This window comes from Patagioenas fasciata, chromosome 17 (genome assembly GCF_037038585.1).
Source record: "Patagioenas fasciata isolate bPatFas1 chromosome 17, bPatFas1.hap1, whole genome shotgun sequence".
Taxonomy (NCBI): Eukaryota; Metazoa; Chordata; class Aves; order Columbiformes; family Columbidae; genus Patagioenas; species Patagioenas fasciata.
Genome location: NC_092536.1, coordinates 7483882 through 7509361, shown reverse-complemented (window position 1 = coordinate 7509361; position 25480 = coordinate 7483882). Strand labels below are relative to the sequence as shown.

General features: G+C 40.2%; 1 protein-coding gene across 5 annotated transcripts in view; it reads right to left on the bottom strand.

Moving 5' to 3' along the window:
• The window catches only part of GNB1L (G protein subunit beta 1 like), a 45089-nt gene extending 22214 nt beyond the window's left edge, over positions 1 to 22875 (bottom strand). Inside the window, exon 1 of one of the 5 annotated variants that reach the window (XM_065851476.2) lies at positions 22763 to 22875. Coding sequence is in view for 2 of the 5 variants with exons in the window: in XM_065851472.2 (XP_065707544.1) it covers positions 22322 to 22354 (33 nt within the window). In the remaining 3 variants the exon portion in view is untranslated. Of the gene's footprint in view, positions 1 to 20757; positions 21501 to 22305; positions 22534 to 22762 lie in introns of those variants that run through there. The other 4 variants (XM_065851475.2, XM_065851472.2, XM_071815911.1 and 1 more) reach the window with 4 other exon arrangements.
• Positions 22876 to 25480: the final 2605 nt, after the last annotated feature.

Sequence of the window (25480 nt, the reverse complement as noted above, 5' to 3'; positions counted from 1 at the left end):
TGGCATGAAACAGACGCTACTAATGCATGTCTTTACAAGGGCAATATTTCAGAACAATCCTCAGACTGGCTACAGGAAAAAAACCAACTGAAAGCGTACTTCCAAGCCACAAGCAAGTGAAGGGACTTATTGCTCCATGAAGCCTGGTTCCTTGCTTGCTTTTTAGCTAATCAGATATGTGAATCTGGAAATGTGGCTTAATATTAAACCTATGACATTTTTTATTTGGCGTATGACTCCTTGTTACTTCCCATCGTGACTCAGCAGATGAACGGCAGTGTGACAGCATTAAGTGTCTCATTTGTCTTCTAGCAAGTCCTGAACTATAAAGTTGCATGTATGCTGTCTTCTTCATCCATGAACTTGGATTTAAGACCAAGTCACTTAAGACCAAGATTTAATTAAAAGTTCCTAGGTACTTAAATCAACAGAAATTCCCTTAAGGTCACAAATAGATGGAAATTTGGTGCACTGGTGCCTTAAAACCTCCAAGAAAGTATCTGTTTGTTCCTGTTGACACATAAGCATCCTCCAAAAAAATGACATTTAGCCTCCCTTCGACTCAGCAGGCAGCTCAGTATCTCTGCTTCACTTATAGGGATAATGAAATACATTGTGGTACACTAATTGATAATGGTTATACCATATTTTGCTAAGCAAACAGCTGCAAACATGCTAAATATGAGGAGTGTGCAATGGTTAAAGCCCCTGGGTAAATTTTTAAAAAGTGCCTAAGTGATTTAGAAACCTAAGACTCATTTTCAAATGAATTTTCAATCCTAAATCTCTAGGACTTTTTAAAGTTTCACCCCAGGTGTCTGAAAATGAGTTCTCTAATTAGCACAATATTTATTTTCTTGTTAACTCTGTCTAGCCTCAGGGAGACCAATCTGTTCTTGTTAACTGGGGATATCTGCAGCAAATTTAATTAAATTAATTTGCTTAGTATTTAGGCTGGTCTGAGACCAAATCTGGCTCAAGGGCTTGAACAAGCAAAGTGCAACCTGTAGAAGAAAGTTCATTTCAAAGTGTCGTAGGGCTAGACTATATGTTTGTCCCTGAGATACCCTCATGCTATGGCTCCTGCCTCCTATGGAAGGACATTTAAAAGATAAGAATCACTTTGCTTATGGCATTATTTGTTTGCAAGAGGATATCACCAGTAAGAGATGCAACACCTCGTCATCACACTCTTATTTATTAAAAGTTGTTCTACTTTTAGTGCTTGTAACAGCATCCTCCTTCAGGGGCTGAACGACGCTCTGGTGTGATACACACAACTACAAGTATTTCTCACAAGGTGCCGTGCAAACCCTTGGGTGCCTGCACGGATTATATCTGCTATGCGAGCGAGGAGTGGAAAACCCAGATGTTCAAATTAGTGTTTTAATTAGCAAATGGCTACATGCACTACACATTAGGTACTAAAAAGTGGTCTGTCTAAAAAAAAATGCTGCTACTAAACGCGAGAACAACTGAATTTCCTTCAAAACTATGTTATTTTAAAGAACAATTCACTATTAATATCTCTCACAAAATATATTTTGTTTAGGTTGCAATTAGAAAAATCTTCAAAACCATTTCAATGTCTATGCAGTGCTATTCCAGTATCATCACTTCATCATTTGATATAAAAAAGTTAAGCTTTTATTTAATGAGAGTCATTTAAAATATGTAAACGTCAAAAGGATTACCTTTGAAAAATCTCTCAGAGAATTAGAAACATTAAGAGATTCCCACAGGAAAAATTCCGGCAGAATTCAGCAACTCTCCTGTTCCCACTCCTGTCACTTGTATTTCTATCACACATTGAAGCAAAAACAAATTGCTATTAAAATATCATCCAAACGCCCTCCTCCCCCTACAATCTCCACAGTTCGGTTTCAGAGACCAAGGGCTCAAGCAAAGACAAGAAAAAATCCTCTTCTTTTTTCTTTAGGCTTATTCAGAGCGGTGAAAACTCAGTGGTAAAAGAGCTTTTTAAGGTATAGGAGAAATAAATCTCTCTAGGCATGTCTGGCAAACTGATTTGGGACTGAAACCAGCAGGTGTGCAGACATAATTACTACTGCAAAATACTCGACGCATCCAGGTGTGCTCACAAACAGATATATGAAATCCCTGTTATTTTTTGAAAATTCCTCATCTACCAGGTGCCACCCTTCCCAAAGGAAAACTCAGAGGAAAGAAGGAGTTGAGAAAGATGTGAAGGAATTGTTCTCCCCCCTTCCTAGGCTCTTTCTTCTTTATTAATACAAAAGCCCCTTTTTATCCCGCACTTCCGTGCCTGCGTGCGCTCAGTGGTAAGTTTGGTGACACCTGCCATGCTGTATGGCCTGGCTCTAGTGTCTGGGTGCGTTTTCCAAGCGGGTCGCGAGCTGTAACTGCGGAGGAAGTCAGTGCACATAAACGACTCCCTCAAATTAACAGCGCGAAGCAATTTTGTGTATTCCATTACATTTACAAGCTCCAGTATTAAAATACAGCAGGCAGCCCCTGCAGCATGAGCTTTCCAAACACAATATTCCCACGTTTCCAGCCTCTAACCCACTGCAGAGAACTGGGTTCCATGGTGGTGGAAATGCCCGAGCGCGGCGGCCCTTCCCGCGCAGGCAGCGCCTGTGCTGCGTGAGCTGCCGGGGCAGCAGTGGCACACCAGGGTCACACCAGCACCTGCTCCACCTCCAGGAACTGTGCCACAACACAGCGGGACTCAGAAACACCTTGGACATCCCCGGTTGATGCAAAATGCTGCCTCGCTATACGGCACTTTTAGGGAGCAGAGAAAAAGAGTTCAGGGCTACAAGAACACAATTCATGAGCAGCGTTTCAATACAGCCACTTAGTTTAGAATCCAAAATCAAAAGCCAGGCAGCCTGTTTCTTGCTTTCTCACCCCAGTCCTCCCAAACACACGGTATACCTGTTGTGCGCAAAGGCAGAAACACACACTAGTAAAAGGAAAATCAGTAGAAGTTTATACAGCAACTGCCTGCACAGATCAAGAGATGTAGGAGCGCTACACAAATAGTTGCAAAGATCAGAGCCCCAGAACACATGAAAATTCACTCATCAACTAACACTGCAGCTTTCAGTCTAAAGCTCCCTTTGCTAGCTTTGGAGCTAAATTGAGACATAAACCTTATTATACCTCTAGGATTTATCTGAAGCTAATTTAAAAAATGATTTATTTCAGGTGGAAATTAAAAATCAGTAGAAATCTTTTAAACAATAAATTGATTTCAATCAGAAATTAGAATGAGGAGAAATTTCTGTTTTTAACCAGTAAAATGTAGTAATAAGGCAGTAATAATTTTCAGGAGTAAGGATAACCAAATGCTTTCTCTTCAATCGATTATTTTTCCTATTACTATCTACCTATGACTACCATAAGCACAGTGATGTATATTTGTATTTCATATGTGACTTCAAAACCTACAAAAATAAAAAATCACGAGGGTGGACTGGGAGCACTCGTTAGCATACTTGTGCTTGCACTGGAAAACACAATATGTAGATAGTGTAGACAGATTTCTAGATAGAATTCTCTTGCTTGCAAAACTTGCTAGTTAGAGACACATCAGTGTCAAAGAGAAGGCGATGATTTATGTGACCTACCTATACAATCCTTTATCAACTGATATCATAAACCTGTTGCCACACAGCCAACATTACAACTGACAAGTCCTTCCTTTCCAGGTTGGGAACGCTAAATGCTGTCAGAGCTTTCGCTCTAAAGTCATCAAATAATGTCTAATGACTAACAATGACTGCTCAGAAAAACACTTCAAGAGTGTCATTTTGAGAAGTGCTGAGAACTCCATTTCCCATTGACTTCAAGGGAAGGCAGGAGCTCATCCTCGCTCAAGAGCTCCCCAAAATTACCTTCTCTCCTGACATTTAGACAACGGATGATAGAAGCTTCCACATTTTAATTGCAATAGTCTATGGACAGATAGCAAACAAAATTGCTTATTAGCAATTGGTGATATGCCAAGAAATCTTATGGGAGCGGAAAAGAAAATTACTAATAACATCGTGCAATGCAACACATACTTAATGATTTCCACTCAGATAATGGCTCCTCACAGCGTTAGCACCTTTTTTGTCTCTAAGCATCCCCTACATGAATGAGGTTAAACCACAACATATTACAATTTAAAGTAATGAAGTTCGCAAGAAAAAATATATAGAAATGTCAGTGTGTAACCTTCAGGAATACTGAAACCCAGGCTTGTGTCTGAGGTTCACTTTCAAACACTTCCATCTGCCATTTTTTAAAAAGTCACTGTACAATAATTATTTTCTATATGAAAACATAGATTCAGCATGGGAACAAAACTAAGAATGAATGTAATTATTTGAAAGACACTGAGTTAGCATATGGATCTCATTGCCACTTACACATTTTGGTCACTGAAACAAAAAGCTATTAATCAATATGTAAAAGCCATAAATTAACATAAACATTAATCATTCTAATACTCCCACTGTGTCAGACTGATAATTTTTTCTAAGTCTTTCATTCTGACATATTCGCCTTCGGCTATCAGCTGGTTGACCTTTTTTGACACAGTTAAACATTTTGGGCATTGCAAATCTTACTGAAGTAAACATTTTGGAGACAGCCAAGTATCATGGATACGTTTATGCCAAAAAGACGGGGTCTGAAAACATGAGAGCCCCTGCCTCACATGCCACTGCATTAGCTTTTAATAAGGGAGTCTAAAATACAGCATGAAATACAGCTGAAACAGATGGAATTCTAGTGTTTCATAAACAGGTTCATTCTGCAGATGAGGGAAAAGACACTACTTTATTTTACTTTCTGAAACCATTGCTTGGTAAAGTGCAATGATATAACTACAGGCAGCCTTGTTTGGAGAAAGTAGGCATAAACCCCATAGTAGTTCAGCTCTGTTATGCTGCATCACTTTGAAAAATTGAAGAATATGAAAATGCACAATAGAAGTGAAAAGAAGTATTTATGCAACTGTCTCTTGGTACCGAATCATCAGACCTAAAATGAACTTAAGTTTGTACACTTGATAAATCACTGTAATCTAGCACAAAACTGATAAGCCAAGGACCATGAGAAGATTGTTGTGAGCAGGCTCCAGTTCAGCCATGCAGAGCAATCTGTCAGCCACGGGGCTCTGCCTGCCCATCCTCCTTCATTAGGTGCTGCGCAGTGCAGCATCAGCTACAAATCTTCTGGTTACAAGAGCTAATAATGCCCTCAGATAGCATGGGCTTAATTAAACAACTTCCAGACATTTTAGCAGTCATTTCCTGCAATAATCCTGTTTAGTAACAAACTATTAAAAAGAATTGACAGAGAAGAAATACATCAAGTTGTTACAGCAACTGAAGTTATTTGGACCAGAATTATATGTCTGCAATTAGGGATTCTGTAACTCTGAGCAATTAAAATATCACTTTATTTGCAAACTAATTAATTCTGAACACATATTTTTCCCATTACAAACTTTTGTGATTATTTAATTTATTCCATTCTAATTACACTTTAATTAATCTACGCTCATATAATATTATACTGTTATCCTGGCATTTGACCAATGAAGACAATAAATTGATTGCAGTTCCGTTGCGCAAGAGCAGAAACTGTCATGCCAGTTTCAACACCGCGTTTATTTATTTGCCTGTTCTATTACTTTTCTTTTCCTCCCACAGGGCATAGGAACATGTAACACAGCACAAATCAGATGACTTTTTGTCTTCTATACTTTTTTCTTCAAAGCGTGAAATAGAACTTAAAGAGTTTTTAGTATTAAGGAAATGTATGTGTAACATGATATCACATAATAAAAATATAACCTATAGGAAATTAAATTATACTCCTAGAAGAATCACACAATGACTTACCAATTGATTCCCGATGTACAGGACCATGTCCAGAGCTGCTTCCACTGCCATTGAGCTCTGCTCAGGATCGAACCCGACACAGCCAACAAAGGGGAAAGAGACCACAACCCATTTTCATACTTACCTTAAAATTACATCCATTTTACTATCTCAGCAAGTTCTACAAGACACTGCATTTTAATTCTGCATCTGTTTACCTTAGATCCATCTAAAACAAAAGCGTTTAAGTTCTTTTCTTACTCTATAAATATTATATTTGGATTAAATTCCAATCAAATAAATATATACAAATATTTTATTAGCCATGGAATTAGTAGTGTTGCATTTTATTTTGCTTTGGCCATACTTGAAGTACAAATCACTGTCATTTGCAGTCAGAAGTCTTTAAGTTTCTTTGAATATGAACGGCCCTGAAATTCACATTAGGTGGGAGGAGATACTGAGTAGTGACTTACGAAGACACAATGAAGCAAGCTGCTTTTCATGTACTTTTATTACTTCTGCTCGTGTTCCTGGCTGTATGTTGTCTTCTGCTTATGAAATAACCCCCTATTGTATACGCCTTACCAAGGGCGAGACGCCCAGCAGAAGTAGGTAATTCAATTAAAGTGCACGGCAAGCTGAGCTCTGACAGTGCGTTCCAAAATATTTCCTTTTACTTAAATCACGCAGCTTACATTTCATAGATTTAAAAATAAAAGCACAAAATATGGTCTCAAAATCCATATTTGTTAAAAGAGGTAAAAAAAGATTCTGCACTTAACTGAACAGGCTAAGTACTTTACCTGCACCGCCATAGTGGGAGATACATTTATATCAGAATATTGTACCTGTTTCCTACCCTCAGCGTTTGTTTCATGGACAGTACTTTGATCTGCATCAATTCAGTAGGTTGCAACTTTAAATTCTTATTCAGGTGAACTTTCAAGGTCAGAAGCAACCATGTTTCAGTACAGACCATATCATTTTGTGCATACATTTTAGTTTCTCCACGAACCTTTTCAGTATTTTTACAAAGGGAAGACTTTGTGTTATGCATATCACTTAAACATGAGTCAAACTTGCAGATTACAAACTATTATTATGTTACTAAATATCCCTCAAAATTCAAGATTAATTACTAATAGTGTGTGTGATTTATCTATTAGGATTCCCATCCAATGCAGCATAAGTATTTGGATAAGCCAAGTTATTGGAGAGTAAATTAGTCCAAGAAATCTAACAAGGATCACTATAATTCCAGTGCAAACAGGAATGATATTTACAAGGCAAATATTACCTTAACTAAAAAAAAAAAAAGTTTATTTTAACAGTTTAGGCTAAGCTTACACTTTAGATACAAACCCACAACTGTTCTTTCCTGCCTGTTTGATCACACAAGTCTACTTCCATTTTGCACGAGCATGTAGGATGCACTAATTAAATATGTTAATCTACAAGGTTCTGAGATGAGTAATCATATGTTAAACAGTCAAACTGTTAAAATGAGAGGGATATTAATAACAAGCTGGTCCCACATTTCACAGCAGTTGAACACTGGTGATGCTTAATTCCCAGCCCCTAGTACCATTCCCTGTCTCCGATGTTCTGACCAGTCAGGTTTTCTAGGGTTTATGGAGTAAGGTGGACCACTCTTTAGCAAATGGAGAGAAATAAACCCAAAGTTACAGAATAGAGTTCACTCCTCTCATCCAAGATAAACTACTCCTGACCAAAAATGTAGTGAAAAATGCAAAACCGTTTCATCGCCTTAATTTGAAACTTTGAACAATTCTGCAGTACCTGAACTTGAACTCCCAGCCTTTGAATGTGTGTGAACAGCCCCCTATTGTACCGCGCTTTTATGCTGGCAGGAACTGAAGTGTCAATCTCTCATCAGATAATCAGATTATGTCATGTTCTGACCAAATTCATTAGGAAAACTTTTACCCACCCTATTATCTCAAACCAGAAAATCTAGATCAAAGTATAACCGATTTTACAGCACAATAAAACTGTTATAAATATTTAAACACTAATTAAAAGGCCTCTTTTGTTAAAAGTAAATAAATAATTGAAAGCCACCTCTCTTCTTATAAATGCTATTCAATGCAACCATATTTATCTCATGGTTCTCAGAAAAACAGGACCTATATAAGGTGGAGAGGGGAAGAAATGCATTTAAAAGCAGTCATTTGAGAAGACACAGAGTTCCTAGACTTTTAAATCATTTGCCTACAGTAAGTCACACTGAGTGCTCATTCTGCTGAGAAAGCATTAACCCCTGAACATCTTTGCTAAATCCGTTCGTATTGGACCATTGTATCTACTTTATGCAGATGTGTTGGATGCACACTACATCCAAAAGGAGAAAATAAAAGCTTTTTAAGGAAATCTTACATCAATGAGTGATTTCTTAGTAAATACAATTATATCATAATGTTTTCTTCCTTAAATGTGCATGATCTTGTACCCTAAGAAGGTAAATAACTGAAATTAGGTTGAGCAGATGTATTTTCTGCTTTTTGAGCAGATATGACATCTGCATAAAACAAATGCTGAATGTGAGAGTGCTAAATATTTTCCCTTGTCTCCATTTCAAGTGGATAGCAAACATGGCATAATAGGGCATAAAATAATTCACATTAATATAATTAACAGCAAGGAACTGAGTTTAGACTAATCCATGAGCAGGAGCAGCGACAAACAACAGGACAGTCATCAATATTGATTTCACATCTTTTTCAGTACTACAATCAGATTCTCCATCTGTAACTCAAACTTTAAAAGTATGATAATTTACGGAAAGGAGATTAATTTAGCCATTTTGAGTCAAAGATGTATTTCATAGCTTCATCCCAAATCCTGTATATTGTTAGGATCCCTTTCCCCTTTGAAGACTTAGTGAATGATTGAAGCTTCTACTTTCTGAGAAACAGATAACACAAGACTAGTAATCTGACTCTAAGCCACTGGATAAAGGCAGTTTGTTTCCTCTTAGCCCATCTGTCAACACCTCTTCAGTAATTAGTCCTAATTATTACAAAGGGCTAGCCTCCCATTCGCATTATTAAATCAGAAATAGTATCATAGCCAGGTATCTTTCAACGCCTACCAGACTGGCGACCTTCGATTTCATTGAATCTTCTATCAGTATCCGCCTTTGGAAGAGCCTCGGCAGTAATTTTAGCATCAGCTTCAAAGATGCAGATCCCACAGTGGAATTCCAGGGATGCATTCATATACACACCCACGTCATGTGACAGGAGAGCAAGCAACACAATTGACCTTTGCATTGTTCTCTAAACTCCCATGATATAAACCACACATCTCTATTTTATACAATAGAACTGGGTTTTTGCCTGTGCGCTTGGAAGTTCGCCTTTGAACTAAATGCTGATAGGAAAAGTAGCAAAACTGTGTCTATAAAAATGAGGGTCAAATCTTTGTTAAGAAAACAATACATCTGAAACTTTTTCTCAGATCAAGATAAAATTGTGAGAAGTAAATGTTAACCAAAATATGCATAAATGTATTTAAGTGAGAAGATTTAAAAGGTTTCTTTTGTTTATTTTTGCCCTGTAGCTGAAGTACTTCCCAGGAAAACAAACAGGATGATAGCACTGGAAGTCTCACAAAACTAAAGCTCATTAGCTGAGGCTTTAGTCAGACAGTTTTAAACTCTTCATTTGTGTTAACATTTATTTAACTGAAACGAGGAAAAAGAAGATGCTCTTAAGAACCAAACACTCCGTTTATTTAGATTAAAAGCCAAACATGTTTCCCATAACACATCTGAGACCACTAGTGTGGATTGGTTTACACTGGATTTCCCATCAACAGCAGAGCACTATCAGTTTTCCTCGGACACGATGAACCAACCTGAGCTGCACTGGTACAGTTTACGGCTTGTGCCGGTATCTCTACTAAAAGCTTGTGCCTAGAGCAGAGCAGCTACATAAATATTCAAAAGGCTCCATGTGAACAAAGCCCACATCCTCTAATTAAAATAGAGAATGTTTATATCAATATACTTAGTGTTTAAAAGAATACAGCATACAAAAGACTAATTCAAAAAAATTAAAGAACAAAATATTTTAAATAACTTTTCTATCTCCTATATTAAATTAGTGATTTTTTTCCATCTTTGCAGGTCTCCTCTAAATGCTACAGATCTGGATAACTAAAAATATCTGATTTTTTTTTTAAAGAGATAAATAATAAATGAGCTAGCTACTGTATAAGTAGCAGTAGCCTAAATATTCAGGGTCTTGCTGAGCAATCAGGACTTGGGAGGCACTGAACAGAGTGCATGGGGAAGATGCCCCAACCCGCAGGGATGTCACTGCAGCTCTGTGGTGTCACTAAAGCCCAGTGCTTAGAACAGGGACCATGTGCCAAGTTCTGGGCCCCTGACCTGTGAATGCGATCACCCAAAGTCCCTCTTGTGTCTCATTCTCCCAACTTGGCCTACTTGGAACTAGCACAAAGACATCTCAGTAGCACACAGTACTGGAGCATGAAGAAACTACTCTGCTTCAGCTTCCTGCATACTTGTCCTGCATACCTTCCTGCTAGAGCGCTTATGGCACCATACAGCTTCACTGCACCTGGATGGCTTTCCACTTCAGAGATAACTATAACTCAGTGCCAAGAAAAACAAGCACATAAACTTAAAATTCATTTTCCAAGTTGTACATTTTCCAAATAAATGCCATGTTGGTAACATGCACAGTAACAGGCAGGCATTTCACTATCACTGGATCAGACTTTAAAATACATTCATATTTCAGGTGTCAACAATGCAATATTAACACACTTGTTATCCTTTTTTCTTTATTATCCCTATAAGAATTCAGTGTACTAACAATAAGAATTTTTCAAAGGAAAACATTGTATGGTTCTAGCATTGCAGAAAAAAAATGCCCTGCAGGGTCAGACGATGGGTCCCTCCAACAGTGGTGTGCTATTTAGAGATATTATTTAGGGAAAGAACAGAAGCCTGACTGCTTTGGCAGCACATTTCCCCCCATACTCCTCCATGCCGTATTAGTGATGTTACAGGGCATGGAATTCCACTCTCCATTTGTAGTCCTGTTGTGTATGAAATTGTCTACTCCCTTTTGAACCTACTGATACCATTGCCTTCACTACCTTCTGCAGCAAAAAATTCACTATCTGAAGTTTCAGAAAATGAAGGAGTATTTTATTTTATTTGTTTTAAACCTGATCTCCTATTAGCTTCACTGAGTGCTCTCTAGTTCTTGCGTTGCAGGATTTGGAGGGCTAATTTCACATTCAGCTTTTTCATCACTTCCATGATTTTGTAAATCTCAGTGACAAATACCTGTCTTTCTCTGAACTAAAGCGTACCAGCCTGTTCAGTCTCTCCTCACATGACAGTTGTTCCATTTGCCCTGATCGTTTCAGTTGCCATTTTCTGCACCATCTCCAACTCCACTAAATCCATCTGGAAAAGCAGAAAACTGAACATAGCACTTCAGATCCTCAGTCCACTGAGGTTTTCCTTAGAAGCAAAACAACATCCTTGATGAGGTAAATCTTCGCTGACCTCAAAAATCACATCACTTTCAAGAGAGAAGTTACTTCTTTCTGCAACAGATGTAATTACAACTAATACACCTGGCAAAGGAAGTTATCTTTGCTCTCAGTAGTTTATGATTTCTGCTGCAGGGCAAGCCAACAGAGAAAAGCCTGACAGTAAGTGTACTGTCCAAGGATCTACATCCTGAAGAAATAGAGTAATATTTTAATAGCACTTCCTGAAACACCTAGGCTTCCTGGAATAACTAATTAAAATCCCAGAGGAAATGATAATGTCTTCTGTCCATCCAAGCCTAGCAAACTGCTTCCCTACACCACTGTGTATCTTTGGGGGAAGAATTTTAAAGGTCCTATGCACTCTACATCAATGCTCGAGAGCTTTGGTTCGTGTTTATAGCAATAAGCCCTGTAGCTTCTCTTGCTGACTTGAGCCAAAATCCCTCTAATACATCAGGCTAGCAGCTGTTTCTCTCCATTCCCAGCTATGTGCATTTAAGTGGCATATTTTACAGTAAACTAGATCCTTCCCTATTTTAAAGTTACTTTGTACTACGTGGAAATGTTGGAGTTTCAACAGGTTGCTTTTTCCCTTGATTTTCATTTCATGTCATTAACTTTCAGGGAACTAAATGTGTTTGGGTCAAAAAGAGGCAACAATTATAAAAGCATATGTGCACACTGTAATCTCAAAAGGAAAAAGAAATCAGACCCCAGCAGAAGGAACAAAAGGAAATATATCTTTGTTCCAGCTGCATGAGCTGCACAAACACTGAGGAGACAGCACTGAAGTCTCTCCAAGATTGCACACAACATTGCAGCAATGTAACCACGGCCCTACCTCGGCCTTGCTTCTACCAGCACGAGTCTATGGGGACACAGGAGCCACATCGCCCTGTGGTCACCCAGAAATGCCGCTGTCTCAAAATGGCAACAAGATGGATGAATCCCATGACCTTTATCTGGCAGTTTTGCCCCAGTGCAGAGAGGACGATGAGCACCCGTGTTCCCAGCACAGTCCTCGCAGAAGGAAATGAGATCTGTATTTCATGACACTGCTGGCAAACTACCTCTGCAAAGCAGATATTAATTTTTAGATATTATACATTAGAATGTTTTATGTAAATGTAGTTCTGCAGCTTGCTCCATTCCCACTAAGGTCCAATATGCTTACATACATCAATAACTACACAAAGGTAGCACCACTAAATTAACACTGATTTTAAAGAGGCAACCCACTTAGTGAAGATGTTCACACACATCAGCAACAATTCACAGAACATTAATTTAGCAATTGGTTTCAGCTCTCAAACAAAAAATGTCTTCATAATAATGTGTTTTGTAAAACAACAGACTATATTCTAACCTGCAAGGTCTTTGGTATGTTCCTTTTTGCAAGTCTGCAAGTACCAGTTTCAGGGAAGAAGTCTGTGCCAAAGTATATTATACCTACTATGGCAATAAATTCTTCACGGATGAGGTTTTATACATAAATTACCTTCATTTGCAGTCTCTTAATGCTCTTCTAAATTTTATGGGATAATATGAATTATGAGCACCCATGTATTTCTTCTAGGTATAATGTGAGACAGATTTTTTTCTACTACACGCAAAAGATTATGCAAATGAGTTGTAGTCGACACTTCTCTCCCCACACCCGTGTTGAACAAATGTGATAACACAGAGCAGTCAATTGCTTATGAGAGGTGTACAGCCTGCGATAATGATACATATGTATGAATTGGATCTAACTAGGCTTAAATATGAATCACATGGTTCAACAAAAGCATTAAAAATATCTGAAAGGTTTTTTCTAAACCTTATAAACTGATATTTCTTAATCTGTTATTTCTTAGTTTAGTTATTGGTACATTTATGGTTTGGCAAAGTAACCCATTTAAAATAAATTGTACATTTAAAACGCACAATTTATATTTAATTGAAGCTACCATTGTAATCTTTACAAAACTTGGCTGGATTTCAGTGGCTTGGCTTTAGGTATTTTGCTGGTTCTGCTGGATTTTTAAAACCCTAGAGATCTGGGAATGGAATGAGTCTGTTCACTGTTATTATTAGCCTCTATAAATACTGTTGGTGACCCATCAGAACCTAAATCCTAGCCATTCTTCATATATCTGTTGAACACTGGGTCCTTTGGACTCAGTTAATACATAGCACTTGTCTCAGAAGCAAAGTTCCAGGTTTTCACAGGAGCTCCAGTTTCAGGAATCACTAGGAATGTGAACTGGTAAACAGCACCAGGACCCTGACTCTGCAAATTGCTCTACCCCCAGTGTCTGAATCAGCTTAGTAGTTTCAAAAGCTTCACAATGACAGGTCCGGCATCAGCCATTTTTCTGCAAGGACACACTCTTGGTCCACTGTATTAAACACAACAACGCTTCAAAATGCACTCACAGCCACTGAAAACAAGAGGCAAACCAGCAGGAATGGTGCAGATGGTATGGGAATGCTTGCCCTTCTCCCATGACAGCAAGGGAAGGATCAGGCATGAAGGCTCATCAACAAGATCAGACAAAAGAGAAAACACTGAATCATATTAAAGTAATTACCAGAAAATAAGACTTCTGTAAAATATTTGCAATCAGCTAGTTCAAGCCTTCAGGCTCAGTCTTGCACGGGGCTGCATGTAGCGGCACCACCCCAGGAGGCGCTCCAGGAAGAAGGGTGACTCAGAACACAGTTCCTCCCTGGCTCCCTTCCGCTCACATGGGAGAACAAATAATTTCATCCCGTCCCGAATGCAATGTACTCCCACATTACTCCTAACCAGCTTGACAGTGCAAAAAGCCACGGCTGTGCCCTTCCTCTGCTTGCACTACTTACATGACAGTGAGGGAAGGATGAGGCAGGAAGACACCATGGTCTCTCCATCTCATTGTCTCTCCCATCTCCTCACGCCCACAACTGCTGTCTAAAGAAGCCATATGGGACACATTTACTTCCCACTCTTGCCCCGAGGTGCTACTAGGGACAGGAATAATCTAGCATGGAGATAGTATCAGAATGAAAGAGAATTCTTGTTAGGAAGAACATACGTCGTCACTAGATAATGATAACCACATTTAATGGGCACGAGCATGAAGGCATGAATTTCAGAGATTTCCCCCTTATTTTAAAAAATATGGAGTTATCACAAAAGTGCCCAATTACATTGTCGGGCATTATACAATATTTATGGTATAAAATCACTATAATTAAAAGCTAAGTGTTGATTTCAATTATTTAGCAGTGGAGCAATAAAATAAGCAAGTGCCTTTAAAATGTTATTTTCACAGAATAATCACAGAATACAAGAGAAGCTAAAAAACGACCTGTCAGGACCTTAGATGTCCCATGGCAAGCCATGAGATTTAAGGTGCAAGGATTCCCAGGCCCACTATTGCAATTAAGCTCTGCATCCCTCAGATCCACTTTTTTGCTGCAAGTTTACAGTGGAGCCAATATATGGGAAAAGAGAAGAGTGAATTCTTGCCCTGACTGGATTAGAGTTACCACGTCACGTTAAAACTAGTCACTTGGGAAAAACAAAGGCTTATATAGATGCTAAAAGTATTGAAGATCTGAAGCAGTGAGGTAGCTCAGTCCACAGTGGCCATGTCTGCATGTGTTTCGCCACTGCAGGACATGGGCTGTGTTCATTAGTGTTGGAAAACCTTACAAGATTATATTAAAAAATCATTTTAATTGGGAAATGAGTTCTAAAACATAACCTTCATTGAGAAATATCATTCAAAACATAGGAAACAAAGGATATCCCCAGTAGATATTCTCAATAAGTTATCTGTCATACGGGGCGGGGGGAAGACTGCCATATTAAATATTAATAATTTTATTTTGGAGCTAAATAACAGTCCTGAACAAATGGTGATAAAAGCATTCAGTAAGCAGGAGTGCTGTGGTAAATCAGATGCTGCACTGTCCTTAAGCAGGTTGCAGTGCTTGCTGTCCTGAACAGGGATACCACTGTCCGCCGATGAAGTGGAAGTGGCCATGCCACCTCCTTCCTCCTTGGTGTAACTGATGTTGCTTAAAGGAAAGACCTCCAGCACAGCTCCAAATCTGCAAGGCTCAGGTGCTACCAATGTGCCAGAGTCATCCATACAGGGCAAAATAACAGGTGGATGTGGAGCTCCTAGACTGCTCTCACCTCAGCTGTGATCCTTGCAGAAGGTGGGATGGATGACACTTAAAAATTCTTCACATTTAGCACTACATTAAAGGGTTTCTTTGGTCAAAAAACAGAACGCAGCCCACTTCTGTTAATGTTTCTGACAAAAGTTTGTTTTTCTAGGTAAATTTTCAGCTAATCAAAGGCTGAGCTGGAAATATCCAGTTCAAACTAAATGTATGTAAAGTAAATACACCTGATTATTCTTTGCTTCCTTACACGCTTCTCCTTTACCAAGAACAAACCACAACTTGTTGAAGAACACATTTTGAAGCAGAAATAATGACATTTCCAACCCCACAGCCCCAGTTTTATTATAAATAAAAAACCCCAAAGGTCTTCCATTAGCTTCAGTGGTTGGGAGTGGGAAGAATAACATGTTCAGCTGCAATGGAGGAAGTACATACGCCAACTGGAAAAACGGACTATAAAAAGCTTTTCTTACATAAACACAGGAGGAAGTAACCAACACCCTCAATTGTTGAAGTGAAAGGTGGGGGGCCTAAACTAGGGAAAAAAAAAAAAGTAAAAATTATTAAAGTCCTGAATGTTTCACATGTTCCCAATTATTCTCAAACTTGAGAGCCTTGTTCAATAAGGTCAAACTGTTAGCAGCAGCAGATCTGGCAAATCTCTTTCAAAGAGCATAAATGCTGTATAACAGCACCAGACTAGAGGCCATTCCACAGTTAAGACCCTGTGTCACCTGTTTATGTGGCACAGCACTCTGGACTCTTTCTCTCTCTGCAACCTACTGCGAGTTGGGTGGAAAGCCCTCTGCACCTGGGACAAGGGATCAGACTGGAAAAGAAAGGCCGCAGAGCTGTGCTGCAGGACAGTGTGCTATCACACCAAGCTGCTTCTGCTCCAAAGACCCCCACTAACACCAGTGTCCCCAGCTGCACACCAGGAACGCAGCCCCTCGTCACACAGCAATATATGTGCCCAGCTGGAAACCATTGTGGCATCATCTCATCTGTCAGAGGACAAAAGAATCAAAGGCTCTAATGCAGGTGCAAGAATTCAAAGTACAGCTTCAGAAGGTCAAACAGCCCCATCACAGAAGAGAAAATTTATTAGAGCTAATAGCTAAATACTGGCAGGCCAGAGATGCAAATTCTAACAAAGCAGGTTGAGGAAAAGGGAGGCAGACAGTGAAGTAGATCACACTGATTATACCTCCTCCAGAGAGCTGCTACATGGGCTTTGCAATGAGCAACACCCAGTGGGAGCCAGCCATCACCGATACAGGCTCGTGTGCTTCCATATCACAAGCATCAGTCCCATGCACCAAGTATTCTGATCCCTAGCAAACATGAAGTCTTTAAGAGACATACAACCAAAAGAGAGCTCCCCTGATGATCTGCTGCCACTTCAGTAGTCTCATATTTTGCCATTAAGGTAATTTGGCTCACAGAAATCAGCAAAGTCATAACCTTCTAGTTACAGAACTTGAATTTCTCAACAATTGTTTAGTGAGTGCTACGGAGCCAGGTCAGAACATAGATAAACTGCACGAAGAATCTACTAATCTTTACTGCCCAGCCAGTCACTGTGTAAAAGGACATAAAACTGACCTCAAATTAGGCAGAGGTTTTGCTTTGTAATGAACCTGTAGCTTCAAGGTCATTTAACTGAAACTTCTTACACAGTTTTGAGAATCTACCATTTATAAATGACTACAGATTAAAACCAGAGAAGACATCACGCAATATTCAAGCGGAAGCAGATAGTTCTGATTCTCTCCTGCCCCCAGGACATGTGAAGTTGTTTTGGAATTTTTGAAAATAACAATTAGAAACACAGACCAACCAACCTGGGATAAAATTGCATTCTTCTCCCTCTGCTGCTTACTTAGCAAATGTGTTAGCACTGCTTTCCCAGGATGGCAAAGACAGCGAGGTTTGGCCTGGCTTAGCACTTTAAACACCAGGAGAGTCACTACAGAAGAAACCAGTCTGCATTGTCCGCAGTATTAATGGTCAATGCAAAACAGACCAGGATACTGGGTTCTTGAACCTGTTTTCTTTATTCTGCACACGGCACATGAAAAACTTTTGTGATAGGCCATTCTCATGATTTCAAATTGAGAATGCACGGCTTTACAGAGGTCTGCACAAACATGGCTCCGAGCAAGCTCATTCCTAGATGGTTCCTATTCTCCCACTTTCACATCTGTTCTCATTTTATTAATTTGTGTCATTGTTTTGGGTGGGTTTGGAGCAGGGGGGGGGACACATTAAGTGTGCCCATGGATCTTCTCCACAGCTCACCCTGTGTACACTTAAAATCCTTGATGTATCTTGCTTGCAGCTCTACCTCTCCCACCTCCTAACACTGACTTTTTTCCCTCAAATAGTCTCACCACTTTCTCATGGCAAAATTGGCACTGCAGACCGCCAACTGAATCCTGACAATTTATTTATATGTGTTGAGCATCATGTAGTTCTACAATGTGAATTTAAAAAAAAATCCTCAAATGCTTACATCATTCTCCTGTTTCTAGTTCTTAAGAAGTTACTTTCTTGATATTCAAACTCAAATCCTGATGACAGAAACTTGCATTGTAAGGAGAGGCAAGTAGAAATTTCTCATCAATTGAACAAGTTGAGCTATGCTTCTGGGTACGTATTACAATATCTTTTTCGCATCACACCTACTCTACTAAATGTACAAAATGCTGAGCAAGTGATAGTTTTGTCAGCCACCAGCTAATCAAATGAAAAATTATTAGGCTTACAAAAATAATAAAAGCAGAAGCCAGCTGTGCATTTGTTGGATGAAAATCCCAGTGTCTCCCATGTTAGCTCATGTGTATTTCAGTTTCTGGGAAGAAAATAATGGGAGTTTCTCCACCCTTTCTCTTGTGAGCCATAAAACAGATTTATTACCTAGGATGTATTCTGTGTTTTCTCCTGAGGAAAAAAGAAAGTGGTGGAACAAGTTCATTTTTTTCCCTTCTACAACTAGGATTTTCTTTATAATAAACACAGAGCTTAATTTTGGTATCATATGGCCCTTCTATTTAATGCTCTGGTCACACTTTTTACCTTTCTAAATCTTGAATTGTAGCATTTTCATTTCAGTGGGGAATCTACAGCTGCTCCAGCTGTCTGAGTGCAAAAAGTGTGTCCTAAGATTACTATCTGGTAGGTTTTAAGCAGAATCCTTCCCTCCCCTAAATCAAAGAAGTTTAGCTTCCACTGAGAAACCAGGGAATAACTAAAAATAAGCTAGACATTATTTTATGTTTCTTTCCAAATAGTTCTTGCTCAGCTTTACCTTATACTCAACAGTCACCCAGCAACTCTGGGAAACTTAGGCTGGTTTAGGACAGGGTTGCATCTCATCTGGAAAGGTTTTCCTGTACAAATTACTGTTTTTTGACTGTAATGGTCACCTTGTGACCTTTAAAAATAAATCATGAAAGAGAAAATTTGCTGACTAAAATATTTTTTGCTCGGAAGACCCCTAATTTGCTTACAAAGTGATGTTACAAATCTGAAGACCTGTGCTGGTAAATCCATTTATAGAAAAGGTGGATTTCCCCTGTAACTTTCACTTTTGAGATGCAGCAAATACTGATTCATTTTTTAAATGCTTCTGAATCATGACATAGCCTGGGTTCTCCAGTTTAGTGGTCTGGAAACTTTCAAGGCTAATATATGCCTTTTTAAATGACATCCAGTAATACCTCTTTTTTAAAGGAAATCTGTTGACTCTCTTAGATTTGTAGCCTAAACATGCTCTACAATGTGCTCTTGATAACTAGCACCTATTGTTTAACGAGTCACTTTTCTCAACACAGCAAACCTGACATCTCTCAAAGTTCCACTTCTTTGAAATAATCCTATGACACATGAGCATTTACACTAAGTCATAAATGCCACCGAAACAATTTTTGAAATGGTGAGTTATGCCATCATTAGCTGCATATAATTAAAATGAACCATAGGAAGTGCATTCATTACAGTTGTGAAATTATTTTTATTGGTTATGAACAGAAAAAAAAAAATCAGTTTTTTTAATCATACAAGTGTGCCCGCACAGAGCTCAAAAGGAAGTTGGCTTGCTTGTGCAAAAATGGTGCAGTTTTTTTCATAGATTTATTTATTCTCATTGCTTTGTAATAATTTTTACTACCCCATAGAGACCAATAATTTGGAAAAAAAAAAATAGCAAAAAGTTTTCAAGCTACTACTAATCCGAAACCCTTCATTTGTACTACCAAGTATATTCTAGTGCAAACTGCATTATTACAAAGAAAGCATAAATCTATCCACACAGGTATATTTGAATCAAAACATTGCTACTAGACTTACCCTTTTTCTTTATGGAGACACACACAAACACGTAAAACTGTGCTGAGGTTTCAAGTTTGTACGAAAGTAACGTAACAGCATTACAACTCAGAAAAGGTGTTCAAAAAGGAAAGTTCAACCTTTTTTTAATCATTACTAATTTTTTCTTTGCAATCCCAGAAATCTCACTGATATACATCTATAATTCAACATAGCTACAACAAAACAACAGCTGTTTTCCCTAATGAAGACAGTGCTTCATAGACTATAATTTCAGAAAACCATAACCTTCAGCATTAAATCTCGCATCTAAACTAATTAGCAATGATTGGTTTACAGTTCTTACTGTTCCAATGAAATAGTATGCTTTTATGGCTGAGCTTGCAAAGAATCAGTATTCAAATTAAAAATAAAAGGTACGCAAACAAGAAAAAAAAATATAGTCCAATGTACTGTGTGATAGAGAGCCAAAAAAGTTGTCTCTTTAGAATGTAAGAACATATACGAGCGAGTAGTTAAGTGGTTCTTTGCAAAAAGAACCTCACAGTTTTCTAAAATGGTCAACAGGGTTAGAAAAGATGTAATGTACTTAGTCAACAGATCTGCTCCCAAATGTGTTACAATTTGAATACTGTAATCCTAATACTTAAAAATAAGTCTTTGCACAAATTAATCCAAACCAGACTATTAATCTGATATTAGAAACTGGCATCTATTCCAGTGCATGCACCAACATAATTTCCATCTGCAGAATCTTTATAACTGATGACACATTCGAGCCAGAACACAGATTTCCTGATCACAAGGATATTTTTACAACAAGAAAAAACTAGTTTACCTGTAAATCAATGAAAATGTTGATAGGAATCATTAGAAAACAAGCAGTTATTCCAGTAGTTTCTCTAAAATGTAGTCATTTAGCTAAAAATAAATAAAATGTCCTCTATACTCCATATAACTTACACAGACAGAACAACTTGTTAATTAAACTCTTCCCAGTCACAGAGTCCTCCCTAAAAGCCTCACAGAAATTCCATTAAAATTGGAGGCTGGTGGAAGGAGCTTTGGAAGAATGACAAGTCACAAAGAGACTGTGCTAAAAAGCATGAAGCACCCTTCAAAACGACTCCCAGTGAAGGAATAAACGTTACACGTAGATTTGCATCTCTCACGTCTTCTATTTTTGTCAGAGCACGCACCGTGTCTGTTTTTTACCTGGTTCATTTCAAAACGAAGCTATTGAATTTGGACATTATTTTCTAGTGCATAGTGGCATATAAAGGAGCTGTACAAGGCATTTTCTTCATTTCAAACAGCCAGTAGTATTGAGAAGGAAAATACACAACAAAAGAAGCGTGGAATACCTGGCTGCAGAATGAGACTGCCAGTAGAGGGAGCAAAAGCAAGTAAACCCCGCTACTCAAAAAACTGAAAATACCACTGCAGGGCTCCGTGAAAGAGGAGTAGCACACCCAGGTTATGTACTGCGAAGACAAATGAGAGGTGTTGATCTTTTTCATTCCTCTTCAATGAATCAATCTGTGAAATATCCATTAAGGCAAGATTTCCTTCATTTTCTGATAGTAATCAAAGTAAAAACCTAGGGCTTCGAGTCAATCTGTTGAAATGAGGCTAGTTTTGTAGATTTCCACAGGCTATATCTGAGTAGAATTTGTATTATGAGATAACGGTGTGCTAATTATGCAGCCACAGAATCACTGGAAGGGACCTCAAGAGTTCTACAGTCTGATCTCCAGCTCAAAGCAAGGTCAGCTATGAGACCAGAGCAGGTTGATCAGAGCTCTGTCCAGTTGATAAATACAATATTATTTTTTCATATTACTCTACTAAATGTATTATCACCATAATATGTTTTATTTTGTAAACGCTTCCAGCTGAAGGGTATTAAAGCACTTTTAACTCTTCCTGAGCACTGCCACTACCATTTTGCAGACGGTAGGGGAAGGCATAGGGTGATTACTGACCCACCTGCGCTGCGCTTTCCGTGGGCAGAGCCAGGTGCAGAACGCAGCAGATGCAGCTCCCTGCCTCACCCTGGTCTGCTCAAGCACTGCTCACGTAACCTTGTTCACTATCACTTTTAAATACCTTAAAACCGCTCATTTCTGTTGGCCATAAAAGCACTGGGATTATTCTGAGACAGCTGTAAAATTCGTTATGTTAGAACTGTAAGCCGCATTACAAACAGGCTTGGTATTTATGGCTCACTGATATTAAATATTCAATCGGGTGTATTCTGAACTCTAAGCATATCAGTATTACAGCTTCCAGAGAGACATAGCACAGAGGCTCTCCAAGCAAATTGCCTCAGCGCAGCTAAACACCAATTAAGTAGATCAGACTCGAACCAAAATATTACTTCTACCTAGCGGAGGCCTCACATCAGACACAGACGCGACATCTCCCTCAAGCATTCGTCCCTCCGGGGGTGTCTTCCCACCCCGACTCGCTGCTCTGGCCGGACAAACTCCGCGTACCCGCTGCAGCGCCGGTCACCGGCCCGGCACCCGCCATAGGCCGCGCGCTGCCGCCCGTGACAGGGAATAACGGTCTCCCGGGCGCGCGCCCCGCGCGGGCTGTGCCGCCGGCTCCGCACGCGGCGGGCCGAGGAGCGCGGCCGCTCCGCCGTTGCCGTGGCGACGCCCCCGCGCAGGCGCACGTTGCTCCCCCTGCAGCGCCGGCGCCAGGCGCGTCCTCCCCGCTCCGCCGCCGCCGCCTCCGGGCGTTGCTCGCGCCTCCCCAGCGGCCGAGCCGGGAGTTCCCCGTGGCGGCGGCGGTGCAGGGCCCTCACTACACCCCCTCGCCTCCCCACCGTCTCTCACCGAGCGCCGCTCCGCCTGGGGGAGGGAAGAAGCGTGACAGCGATGATTCGGCGATCCTCCTTCCCGGAACCAGGCAGACACAGAGGAGCGCCGAGCGCGATACTGGCGGCCCGTCCGTGACGTCACGGGGAAGCAGGTCCGCGCGCATGCGCTATCGGCGCGGCGGGTCGGCGGTGCCGTTAGCCCGGCCCGGGCAGTCAGTAGGGCCCGTGGTGCCGCCAGTGCAGACCAGGGACGGGCGGTCAGGGGGGCCCGTGGTACCGCCAGTGCAGCCCCGAGACGGCGGGGGCTTCGCGGCAGCAGCTCCGGCTCACCACCCCCGCAGGACTTTTCCGTCACCGGGCAGCAGGGCCGGGCTGGACGTGAACCGTGTCAGTGCTTCGTGGAGCCAGACGCGAGCACCGGGACGTGCGAAGAACACCGTCTGAGAGCAGAGGGCTGCGGCACGGACGGGTTGTGCTGGAACCGGTTGGGAAGGCCCTGGCTGGGCGCTGGTGTCCGGCGTTGCCATGGAGCGTGTGCCCAGTTTGTGACTCGGGTGATTCCCCAGAGCTCACTGCAGTCGGACAAGTGGGGTGCACGCCGGGCAGTGTTTTAGGTTCTCCTCAACTCCGCTTGCAGAGAATTCATTTACGTGGAGCTCTGCTGAGCACGGCATTACTGTGTTCTGAATTCATTTGTCTCCTCTGACAACCGCTGTCAATCTGGATTTGTTCTGGGATAAACAGACCCAGGTCTTTCAGTGCAATATAGCCACACCTAGCTTTCCAGATGCTGTCTTGCAGGAGAGCCTCTTCAGGAAAGAAAGTCACCTCCTGAAATGGTTCCAAATGGAAGTTAATGGTTCGGTGTCATAATTGGACTAAATCAGGCAACAGTTAAATGCCACCAGAACAGAAATTCTGCAATGTGGGATTGGAATTGCACCCTGCTAACATACCCATCTACCCTCCTCAGACAGGTCATGGCGAGCTCGGTGCATGTTACATGACAGCACTGCAGAAAGCCAGAGTCTTCCCCCCACCTAAGTGTCCCCTGTTGCTCTGCAGCTACACCAACACTTGCTCAAGGAAAGCAAATAAACCATCATCTGCTTGTGTTACCTGGCTAGGAGATACAAGCTTTGTCATTTAGCTTCTCAGAAGGTTATACTGCTATAATTACAGCTAGAAAGATTGCTACCCTAAAAAACTACTGCTGCTCAATTTTCCTGCCATTTTAACCTATGGAATGAAGAGCCTTTGAAAACTAAGTTACACCTAGAGTACCAGTGCTGTTAAATAATTGCTGTTCTGTTCCATTTCTGTTGATGCAAACAAAGACATGGAGATTTTTCATGAGTTTGTGAAGGTAAATCTGGGGTTTGTTTATTGACTCAAATGATATAAAGTCATCAGCAGGAACACTGTTTCTTAAATCCTTGCTCTAAAGGGCTCTTGAAGTGCAGTTGGTGATTATGAAAACACTGAGGTAGCTATGCTTCTCATTATTAGGAATGTCCTAAGCACAGATATTTCCAGTATTGAATAATGCAAAAATATAGCCTTGTATTTCCCTACATGTTTTACTGAAATTATTTGAATTAAGAGATTTAGAGCAGCAGATCATTGCTATAATATGCTAAGCATAGTGTAACCACATGTGCAGTATTCTTTCAGGTCTTTAATTTGTTAGGACCTAAATGTTTATTAGAATATGGTACAGCTAGTGTACCCTACAGTCACCTTGAAAAATACCCCTTTCACAATACAAAGATACATGAGTTATATTGCAAGATAAGGTGGTTACCAGAATTCAGGAATGACAGAATCCAATTAATTTAACATGAATTAATGCAAGATCAAATTTACTACAGTTGGATGTAATTTGTAATTGAAAGTTCCATTACAGTGCACGTTTTTACATGTTCTCTCCCATCAGTAAGATCTCAAAAGAGCAGAGCCTCCATTTTGAACCACAGCGATGTATTTATTGTATCACCAATAAATCTTTCCTTAGGTGTTTGCTGCAAGGAACTTCAGGCACCAGCAGCCCAGTTGTGCACCAGGGGCTTTGCTCTTGCTCTTTCTCAGGGAGAGCCATGGCTGAGGCTTGAACAGAAGCCTGGGCTTCACCTGCCTTGTTACTTGTAGATTCCTTTTCCCATTTTTCACTCTTCTAGGGGATCACCCCTTTTCTTTTTTGGGTGGGAGGGGTGAGATCAGCTCTCTAGTCAAATAAACCTTTCAATCTTCTATCTTCAAAATAAACACTTTTATTGTGGACAGTCCAAGCTCCTTAGGTAAAGCTTTACGTCTCAAATCCAAAAGATACACTGTGTCCTTTTAATAATTTCATAGTGGAAACCCTTTATTTGCCCATTCCTGTGGTGTTACGGAGGTTTTCAATGATTCTGGTTTAGGTTTCGGGATTAGGTGAAACCAGAGTGCCTTAAACCTCTTTAGAGGTTTGGGATTAGGTCTGCATCAGGCCTAATACAGCCTTTCTGTGCAAGACTAAATTAAATGGCAGGAATATTTGTTGTGCACTGATTCACAGGTGTTTGGCAAAATACCAGGAAACATAAAGGAACCACTGGAAGAATCATGAAGGCAAAGCCATCGAAACATGAGTATTAGCTCAGTACTGCAGTATCACTTGCAACTGTGGGGTCTTTCAGACTGCTTCTAAGTGATTTTAAGCATGGATATCATTTTTATGTGTCTCTCTCACATGAAT